The sequence below is a fragment of the Dunckerocampus dactyliophorus genome, chromosome 15 (genome assembly GCF_027744805.1).
Source record: "Dunckerocampus dactyliophorus isolate RoL2022-P2 chromosome 15, RoL_Ddac_1.1, whole genome shotgun sequence".
NCBI lineage: Eukaryota > Metazoa > Chordata > Actinopteri > Syngnathiformes > Syngnathidae > Dunckerocampus > Dunckerocampus dactyliophorus.
Genome location: NC_072833.1, coordinates 9,446,331 through 9,457,451, shown reverse-complemented (window position 1 = coordinate 9,457,451; position 11,121 = coordinate 9,446,331). Strand labels below are relative to the sequence as shown.

At 43.4% G+C, this 11,121-nt stretch overlaps 1 protein-coding gene across 1 annotated transcript; it reads left to right on the top strand.

Moving 5' to 3' along the window:
- The first annotated feature begins 825 nt into the window (after window positions 1-825).
- Window positions 826-4,142, top strand: tex261 (testis expressed 261). The gene is made up of 6 exons (XM_054752834.1): window positions 826-1,002; window positions 1,832-1,911; window positions 1,985-2,138; window positions 2,220-2,287; window positions 2,368-2,470; window positions 3,722-4,142. Exons 1-6 carry the CDS (start codon window positions 933-935, stop codon window positions 3,835-3,837), a joined length of 591 nt encoding a protein of 196 aa, XP_054608809.1. The 5' UTR covers window positions 826-932; the 3' UTR covers window positions 3,838-4,142.
- The last annotated feature ends 6,979 nt before the right edge of the window (window positions 4,143-11,121 follow it).

The following is an 11,121-nucleotide window of genomic DNA, read 5'->3' as shown; positions in this document are numbered from 1 at the left end:
AGCTGGTGGATGGCAGCTGAGCTCAAATGAGAGTCCAAATTGTTGCTGAGACTTTAGTTTGAAAAAAATGGCTGTACAGTGGCCTACTGGTTAGCATGTTGGCCTCACAGCCTGAGGATCCAGGTTTCTATCTTTGTGTGGAGTATGCATTTTCTTCCAGTGGGTGGGTTCTCTCTGGGTACTCCGGCTTCCTCTAATATTCCAAAAATAGGCATGGAGACTCTAAATTGTCCGTAGCTGTGAATCTGAGTGTGAATGGTTGTTTGTTTATGTGTGCCCTGTAATTGGCTGGCGACCAGTCCAGGGTGTAACCCGCCTCTTGCCCTAAGTCAGGTGAACCCTAGAGAGGACAAGCGGTACAGAAAATGGATGGATAGACTTTAGTAACAATGACTAAGATGTTCTTTGCTTTGTGATCTATGCTATTAAAGTATGGCAAGTTTAAATGAAAGTGCAAGTACAAACTTTTTGTGAGATGCTAAATACAGTTTTTGTCGTCAACTAAAAGGAGTAGAGGTATTCTTCCACCATTGCTTACATGTCACAAGAATATAATTTTAAAACTCTGCCTTGTTTGTTATGATATTAAAATACACATTTATACATACATTTATACAATACATTTGTGGGGTGTGGTGAAAATGCTTTGTAAGACATGCTAGCATACATGTATTACAGATGTCCTCAAACTTTTATAATCATTAGACACATTATGGACAATTCCTTGGTAATCTGGAGCAGTCAGCACTCGTCCTCCAACGACAGGGGGCGCTCCAGGCAAAAGGAAGCCACGCCCACGTAGTCCTCTTTTCATGTTTTCCTCAGCCTACTCTCGAGACCTTTGACCACGGCTCCGCTGCCTGTTAGCAGCTAGCTAGCGAGCTAACCTCTCTGCCCCGTCTTCATTGCGTGTTTTTTTCTTGTGCGGAGAGATGTGGTTTATTTATTTACTGAGCTGGCTGTCGTTGTTGATCCAGGTGTGCTTCGTCACTCTTGCTATAGGTAAGTGCATGCCGTGAATGTGGCAAGCTAACATTGACTGCTCATGTTAGCCGCTCGAGTTAGCAGGTAAAGTTCAACAACGTATTACCAGACATTTTTTTTTTAACCAAATGGCAGAGGTATTTGTCACAAACCACTAGATTTATCCTGCTCGTTTCCTTATTTATTAGCACAGTTTAGCTTGCAGCATAACCAACACGAAAAGTCTAAATTGGAAGAACAGCGACATCATTTGTTTGATGTTTGCTAAATATAAGGCAGAAGAGTCTTGATCATTATACTGTTTGTTCTGTCATGCTTGCTTATTATTTATTATTACACTGATTATTATATTAAAATATTACACGGAATGCAGGAGGTGAATAATATGCACTGTACAAGATGTGGAATGGATGGGGGTAGGATTAAATAAGCTTTTCTTCTTCCTACTCCTTTTGGACATGTGGAACTGTGAAATGATGATTCGTGAGATATATTCCATTGTAACCTTCATGCATGTTCAAATAAAATTAAACCAAACCAATGAAAATATTTATCAGTCTGGTTTATGTGGTTTAACCTGCACTAGTCCGGTAGTTTTAATGTCGTATGTATTTCTACCGTGTAGTTCGCCTGCCAGTTGCAACCACAAATATTGACTTTGATACAAAAAGAGAAACTATTATGTTTCCTTTTTTCCTGGCTAATGGGACATTTAGTCCTCAACTAGAATGTATCTTATTAATATTTATGAGATTCTCCTTTTGTATGTGTTGCTGAGCCAGGTGTTAGCATTAGCCATGTTTCATGTCTTGGTGTCTTGAGACTCATCCTCTCTGCGTCTTCACAGCTGCTGGCCTGTACTACTTGGCAGAACTAATAGAAGAGTACACGGTGGCCACCCGTCGAATAATAAACTACATGATTCTGGTAAGCCAGTCGGCACGACACACTGTCGACTTTGTGTGCTCGGCCTCTCATTTCTGTCCGTGCCTGCGTTTAGTTCTCGACAGGCGTTCTCGCAGGCCTTTACATCTTTGAAGGCTTCCCAGTGTTGATGGTGGGAGTGGGACTCTTCACCAACCTGGTGTATTTCGGCTTGCTGCAGACGTTCCCCTACATCCTGCTGAGCTCGCCCAACTTCATCCTTTCCTGTGGTACGTAGGACGGGCGCACTTAACCTGCTCGCTGTGGTTTGATGATGTATACATTGAAACACGCTCTCCTCCACTGTGCAGTGTTGGTGGTGGTCAACCACTACATGGCCTTTCAGTACTTTGCACAAGAATATTACCCCTTCTCAGAGGTAATTTTGGATTGACATGTTAGACGTGTTAGCTGTGTACATTTCCTTTTTGAAGAAATGCTCATCCATTCGTTCCTCAGGTGCTGTCGTATTTCACCATCTGCCTCTGGGTGATTCCTTTTGCCTTTTTTGTGTCGCTGTCAGCGGGCGAAAATGTGCTTCCATCCACCGTGCAGCAAGGAGGTGAGCTTCAATTTGACTTTTAGTATACGACGCTAACAATTTGTGTAATCATGTGTTGCCCAGTGTTTTGGCTGCGACACACTGTGAGTCATATATGCCGATTACATATTTTTCCACCGATATGGTTCAATGTCCCCCCCCCCCATATATATTTGAATGAAACAAGTATTTTATCCCAATGCAAAATGTGACTAGGTACTTGGTGGAGAAAGCCGTGTTGGCAAGCACGCAGGTCAGACGTTTGTTGTCGTTGCTCACCAGTGTTGCACACATCTCAGCAGGGATTTTGGTCAAACATACGAAGCAGAAGGTTTCCACCTTTTATGTGGGGATGTTGGTTGGGATCATATTCACAATTTCTCCGCCCCCAAACACATTCATTCCACGTGATGCCAAAGAGCTCAATTTAGGTCTCACGTGACCACATCACATTCTGAGTAGTCCTGTGATTGAGTCGTGTTGAAGGTGTTGCTTGTCGAACTTCTGACGGGCCTGTACATGTGGACTTAGTGGCACTGCAGGATCGTAAATCCATACAGCTAAGTGTGTAGCTAATGCTTTTGTCTGCGACTGTGCTCCCAACTCCCTGGACATCACAGACTACCTTCTTCCTTGCAATTCTGGGCTGGCCCCTCACCTTTCTCACAATCATCCTTACCACACAAGTGAAGTCTTGAAAGGAGCTCCAGAGCCAGAGCGATTGCCTGTTATCTTGTATTTCTTCCATTTCAGTTTTGTGCAGGTCAGTAATTTGGTCCCTGGGATCCTTTGAACAGCTCTTTTGGTCTTACCGATGATGGTGAAGAGGTTTGAATGGAAGAGATTGTTTCAATGATAAGTGTCTTTTGTCAAGATAAAGAGTTGAGATTAGGAATAATTTACTCAAGGGACAGAACTCATTTGAGTGTTTCATGGACACGTAACCAACCATTTAGCTCGGGGGGCAAAAGGTTTGCTGGTTGGTTGGCGATCAAATACTTATTTCCCGCAATTAAATACAAACAAATTTACAAACAATTTTTTTCTTTTTTATTTTTTTTATTCTGTCTCTCTGTTACAATAAACCTACTGTGAACATGATGGACTGTTGTATCTTTGTAAGGGGATAAACTTGTTAAATCAGCATGGGTTGAAGTACTTATTTTTCACACTGTAATTTCATTAAATTATTCCAAAGGTTTGGTGAGTTCAATGTCCGTGTGCTCCAATCCAACGACATCCATTTAATGAGACCGTACCTGTGTGTTCCAGATGATGTGGTGTCTAATTACTTCACCAAGGGCAAGCGGGGGAAGCGCTCTGGCATCCTCCTGGTGTTCTCCTTCCTCAAAGAGGCTGTGCTACCCAGTAGGCAGAAAATGTACTGAGTGAACTCAGGGGGTCGGGTGGGCTGCACTGTGGAAGTCATGTCTATCCGTTTGGGACTCCAGCGGGAAAACTATGGTTGAAAGGGATGAGGAGCAGAAGACAATGGACCAATGAACAGTGCAGCACCTCCTGTTTGGGCGATCCAAGGAGCTTACTAACCTGACGTCTGCTGCACATCGGCACTTAATGCTGCTTTGGGGCGTCTTCTTTACGTACGTATTGATGCTCCTTGGAAAAAAAACATGATTTTTACAAGACACCAGGAAGCTGGCCATCGATTGCCTGGATCAGACGTTCATTGGAAGATGAATATTTACCAGATAGACAAGACAGCTTGGTAGTAGTTAAAAATATATATATATATATATGTATTTAAATGCTAACGGTGATGATTTAATAGTAGACACAGCAGTGAGAAGAGACTCAGCACAAGGTTTGATGGGAATGTTCTGGAAAGCTGGCACCTGTTTACCAAAACCCACCTGTAACTCGTCCTTTTATCTGCGTGTACTGGACTAATTTCCAAATACGCATGGAGCCTCGAGATGTCAGCTGACTTTTATAAGAAAAAGCTGCTAAATTCTTTGTGAAAAGACCATTATGTTGACTTAATTATTGGAAGCAGTTGTAGGGGAAAAAATCCTTATTTTGTGAAACGTTGACTTCTTTTATCGTCACATCTTTCTCGTATTAAACATCCAAAATAGAGTATACGTTTGTATAATGCCTTATTTGCGTACTAATACTATTTGCCTGATTGCTGTTATTGATCATGACTGATGTGATGGGGACCAAACAAGGAGGGCAGTCATGTTTCCAACGCTGATTACGTGACCTTTTCCTCTCTCATCATCACTGCCAGACTGGGTCAAGGACAGACTGAGTCTTTGGTGGCCACCCGTTCCAAACCTTCCAGAGCTTTGGCCCGGTTCTCGATGCTGCTACTTGCGGATCGTGTGTGACCCTCACGAGTGCGTCAACATCGACTCGTGTCCTGAATAACGTAGAGAAGTGCAGAGCCAAATGCATTGTGTCTTTGCTGTGGAACTCTCTCTTGTACTTGCTACTCTGTGTTTGTGTGTGTTTGTGTGTGGTGAAAAAGAGCTCATGTTGGCCTGCCCAGCCCTCCTATTGGCTCATTTCCTTCCTGAGCCTCTTTTTTTAGTTGGTGCAACAGGAGTGTGTACTTGGATGTAATGTCAAAGTATGCTACTATTCATAATCCCATGTGGTCATTAATACAGTAGTTGATTTACAGTGTGCTGCCCCCTGCAGGTGAGGTTGCTGAAATATAGGAAGTACTGTAATATGGAATAGCAGCTGTTTTCATATTTCATGAGCAACCTTGGGGGACTCCTGGACTCTGCTGGTGTACTGTAAGTGTGCTCCCTACCTCCTACCTCATCTCAGTTCTTCTAGCTCCTCCTACGTTCTCCTCCCTCTTTCCTCTTCCTCTCTCCACGCGGCCGTGCACTAATGCACCATGGCACATTCAGCATCTTCAAGTCACAAGGACCAGGCTCTGCATGGTGACCGCGCAGTGACCTCCCTCACCACAGAACTGTGCTCGACCCGGCCTGCACAGCAAGGGTGGAGGAATTGTGAGGAATTTGAAAGTCTAAAGCAGTGGCGTCCAAAGTACGCCCACAGGAAAGGAAGAAACTATGATGCAAAATGGCCCAAATCCACCCAAAACGGCACGTGCAAACCAAAATGTTAGACTACGTGTGTTTTACAGCATATGCTCTTCAATATGTAAGTATACACATGCTTCACTCTGGAATTTTTTACAACTATGTTAAGTCCCTCAAAAAGGAATTGTAACTGCTTAATGTGTTTTAAGTAATAACAATGAGAAGCCTCTCAATCACTCTCGAATTTCTCTATACAAGGACCCTCAGAGGAAACTATTTGAAGCCCTCCCCACCATCCAGGCTAAAGTAAGAGATTGTACGAGCGAGACCCCGGATTGCTAATTGTAAGGCCAGGTCATGACATGGTCATCTTGACGGACTCTGGTGGGTGGAACTCCCTGGGCTGGGGGACCTGACAGTCATCCTGCCATCACACCTGCTATTCCGGGCCGCTCCACAAGCTACCAGAGGGAGGAGTAGGGAGATGGTGAGGAAGTAAAGTGATGGGGGTGTAAAGCTCAACTCGTCCTCTGTTTATAAAATATCCTCAAGGGGGCAGCATGGTGCTCCTCCAGCAAAACTGTACTGCGAGCAGTCGCGGTTTTAGCTATGTCGGGACCTGAATGGTAAATGGCACTCAAAGCGTTTGACACTGCTAGCACGTTTACACTGACGCTGCGTCAGGAGCAACTGGGGGTTCAGTATCTTGCCAAGGACACTTCAACACGATCACTGGAGGACGGAGGATCAAAGGCACAACCTTCAGGTTGGGAAACGACCACTCTACCACCTGAGCCATTTGGGCTGGGAGCGGGGGCATGGCTACGTAGCGACTGGTGACATCAGGGCGCCCCACCCCACCCCACCCCCCAAGTGGCCGCCTGGGTCGCGCATAGGGAGAAAAACCTCTGGTGGTGCGATAACGTCACAACGTCCTTGTTCAGGAACAATGTTACTTTGGTTGCTTTTGTACAGCTGCGTGTTCACAACGTGTGCAGACTATGATGAACACGTGCTTGAAAGTGAAACACAACTGCACGAGCGTGTTTGCTATTGCAAGTGACCCTTTGTTGCACGGCATAATATCCTGGTCACAGAGCAATTCCCCAGCCCAGTTGTACAGCAGGGCAGTTCTCCACACCACCTCATCGAGCCGCAGAGACAGATGACTTGCACAGTAGAGATGACACCATCATTCATAACACCAGCGGGACAATGATACCGCCACCACTTTGTTGCCACAAACATGATACTCTGCTGTGTGTTAGATATTGTGCTACCGTCAGAGAGTGTGTTTCACTCCAGGAAGCATTGCCCATTATTTTTCATATTTTCATGACTGGATATTTGTGTCCTGATGGCACTTTATCTCCAGCCGTGTGTGTGAGAGAGAGCGAGAGAGATCCTATCTGATTGAACGTCTGTCTTCTCTTCAAGTTCTATTTGAAGCTGCTTGACCAGTGGGAGGTGCGCAGCTAAAGATTCAGAACCAGCCATGTGCTCAGCCGTGCATGGACACCTGACTTCCCTGATGTTCTTCCTCGTGCATCCAGGTCACCTGAGTGAGGCGAGAAGGTGTCAGGTGTCTGACATGTCCAATCTCCTCGTGTCTGCTCCAAGTGTGAAGGGCCATTTCAGCTTTGTCCTTGGGGCTGTCCACAAAGAAACATTTTCAGGTCAAGACAGCAAAGTGTTTCATCATTTTGGCCTTTCATCCACACAGAAACGGCGTTCTGGGTGCCCTGAAACGGTATTTTTTGAAAACGCCAGCTTGCCGTTGCTGTGTAGTCAAGCAAACTGCTACTTTCTGAAAAATATGTTGGCATCACATGACCACAAGTGACAAGATACAGTAGATACAGTAGGTGTGTCTTATGTATTACGTAATTTTCACCCAGTGACCCGTTGCTGATTACCCCCAATATTTTATAGATGAAAATTCTAAAAATGATAATATGAACAAGGTAGTTGTAAGGTTCAATTACTACTAAATGTTGGACTGACTCTGGAAGAAAGGATCCCGGCTTCCTTGTCAGTGGAAGAAGGGAGTGAAAGTATAGACAGGAACCCCAACTCCATATTCTTCACTAGTGTGAGAGGAAATCATTGATTTTGACAACAAATGTAAAACAACATCAACTGATTGTAATGGAATTGAAATGGAAACGATAAAAGGTCATTAATGACATGGCAGAAGTCAGTCCCAAACTTTCCTTTATCTGAGGCGCAGTATCAAAACAACTGTCCTGGAAATGTGCCAAAATACAGTAGTGAAGAACCTGACGCCGCAAATGGCATGTTTTGGAAACAGGCTAACAATGTCCCCCCCGAGTGTTTGAGCAAAAGCACTCCACACAACTAGCAGTCATAATATCAAAAAACAATAATAAAACACTATGTATAAACCAATATAATTCATGTGCATTTCTGGGTGGGAGGGTTCTCGATGAAACGTCACTTCCTCCTTCTTCTCCAGTCTCTTTCCAGAGACTGGTTTCAGTGACCAAAAGTGTAAAAAAAAAAAAAAAAAAGTACATATTTCAACATTCAAGCACACATGTAACGCAGGAAATGGATACAATACATGCCTTTCACTGTTATTTGTCACAGTGGAAATAACCAGATTAACGTGTTTTGGTGACATGAGCACTTTAAGGTAAGAGGCAAAGATGGCATCTGGAGTCAGACAGCAATTAGGGCAGAGAGGCCATGATAGATGAACACTCTGGCCAACAGGACAGAAGTCAGTGTCACCCTAGGCCCGGGAGCTGAGGGTCCAAGCGGCGCAAAAAGTCATCTCACCTCACAGCGTCATGTGACAGAGCTCGCTGTGTACGTTCCCGGCATGGTTCTATTTCTGCTGATGTTAATTTGCTCCGTGTTCGCTGGGCGGTTCACAGCTCGGTCAACCCTCCCTGATACTACACTGCCGCTTGCATCAGTAAAGGTTCTCCCTTCACTTTGCATTTAGGTCGCGATGCCGCTGAACTGTGAATGCACTGCGCGCAGGGACCCGGCTGCCCTCCAGCCTCTGGGTCCTGCAGTCCTTCGGTTTCTGTCAGAATCTCCTTCAAGCTCCGCTTTCACGGATTTTTTTTCTTTTCTGCTTGTTACTGTACTGTATCCCTCAAATCTGGACACATCGGCAACAGTGCACCTACAATTATTTTTTACAATTATTAATATGTATTTATTTATACACACACAATACATAATATGTACTTTTATTTATTACATTTTATTAATTAGGATTAATATATTTGTATTAATATTATATATACCTTTTTATTACATTTTAAATGATCACATTTTAATTTGTTGTCAGTTAATCATTTACTGTATTTTTTTTTCATGAATTCCTTAATCATTTAATTAAACCTTTTTTGTCTAATGTTTGTATATTAAGTGTGTATATTATATGTCCAGACTTTACGGACTTTGTAGCTTGCAATAAAATGTCGGTTGGACTGAGTTGATCAGATCCATATTTACTGTCCCTGTACTGACCCTCAGTACTTATACAAAGTGAACAACTGAGAAAATGCAGCATATTGTAATAGTAGTCTGTCATTCTAACAATAATACCAACGTACCTTCAGAGTGAAGCAGCAGATATCGTCTTGGGAAACACTTACTGTATCTTTATGTGACGGGTTCCCTGGGCTCACTTCTTTTCACTGATTTCTTGAATAATGAATTGAATAATGCACAAGCAAGCACCCCAATAATGGCCTTTTTTGTCGTCATCATCAATACTATCGACACAATTATTGCCACCTCAGTTAAATGAAATGGAAATAAATATGCCTGTATTTTCACATGTGAGAAAAAAAATGACATTTCTATGTGACTGTCAGCAGCTAATTAAAGTTAATCAATTAATTAAACTTTGAACACAAAACATGAATGCAGCTCAATACTAAAATCTGATTGTGACCTTTTGGAAACAAGGAGGGGATTTGCCAAGTTGTCAGCAGCAACTTCATGTCCGCTCGTCATCCCTAATTGAATCCTTTTGAAGTGTGCACACACAACAGTCCTCAGGAGGAGCGTGCCCGTTACAGTGAAGTGGATAAACGGAGGTCAAGGCACTGAAAAACACAATTAGGTCAGATTCACACTGGAAGGCTTTGTTTCAGTTTGTCTTGGATGCTGTTGCTTTCCGAAGTTGTTGCTATAAAAAATAGACATGACTCTTTGGCACGGCATGTAAAATTGATGGAACATGCACACATAGCACAACCTGCTAAAGGCTTGCAGGTGTGCTGCAAGTGGTGAATGTCAGCAGGTTGAGGAGTGAGAAAGGTGAGCTTCTTTTTTGACCAAAAAAAAAAAAAATTCAAGAGAAAAACATTTTAAAAGCGATTATTCCCAGTCTGTTATTTACTCTGATATTATCAGAGGCAGTGTTCAGCTGTCATGGCAACAGAGGCAGGGCTCTGATGTGAACTATTGACCTCTGCACTGGCAGTAATGGATATAGATTTGTGTAGCTATATTGTCGCTAACGCAGCTCGGCACGCCATATGCCACCATGTGCATTTTTTATGATGTCACGCTCGCATGTGATTGGCTGTTTGGAGCGACTGCTTCCAGGCAGAGCGCGCGTACATTCAGCAGCCATTAGCATGAAGGTTACCCTCTTTCAATACCGCTCATTCCATAAGTCGCTTCATATCTTCAAAATGCTCCACATGACTCACAGATATGCATGCGTGCATTAACCACACAACACACATGCGATGGCGTCAGAGCTTCCGTCCTCAGGCTACAATGTGCAGACTGCGGGCGTTCACGCCTCCCACGCTCCCTGACACCTGATTTTCCATGTCAAGCCTCGACGCCACTGTCATGTAGGCTCTTATCTCTTTGTGCCTGTCTGAACACAATTGCCACACACATGTTGGAAATCAAATTGAAGCTGTTATTTGTTAATATTCCAATTGAATAAAATGTTGCTGAAAATATGCATGTTTGCTCATGTGTCCAGACTGTAGGGACACAAGTTATTTGTATCTACCATTGCTGCGAGTAGAGTTACCATGGAGTCCGCCAGAGAGAAGGCGCAGGAGTGCTGCCGGTATTTTTAAAATGTCATTTATAAAGTGGTACCTTGGCATACGAGTGTCCCAACTAAGGAGTGTTTTTTACATGTGAGCCATCTCTCGGCTGATTTTTTGCTTTGAACTACAGGCTAAAATTTGGTGTACGAGCTGCCTGCCAGTAACTACTGGCAGGCACAGCTGAGGACAGCTATTTGGCGGCTTGTGCAATGTGACCATGACTGAAGACGGGAATGGATGTAATTAGTATTAGCAGTGCTAGCATTAGAAGCGTGCTAGCGAGTCATCAGGAAAGATTTTCAACACATGGGCAAAAATACGTACACGTGTCAATAGGGGGACAAAACACCGCAGGTCTTCTCTCCAAAGAAGGTGATTTAACTGATGAGCTCCTTAGATGAAAAAGTTAGATGGTGCTTTCAGGGACCATCAAACAAAGTGGGACAAGTCGCCGCTCGCATTAAACATGCAAAAGCTGTGGGATTTCTAACTGTATTTTATTAAAAAAATAAAAATATGTCAAAAATGTACATCCCTTTACATAAAATTTGATGCAGTTGTTCACACATGATTTGAAAATACCGTA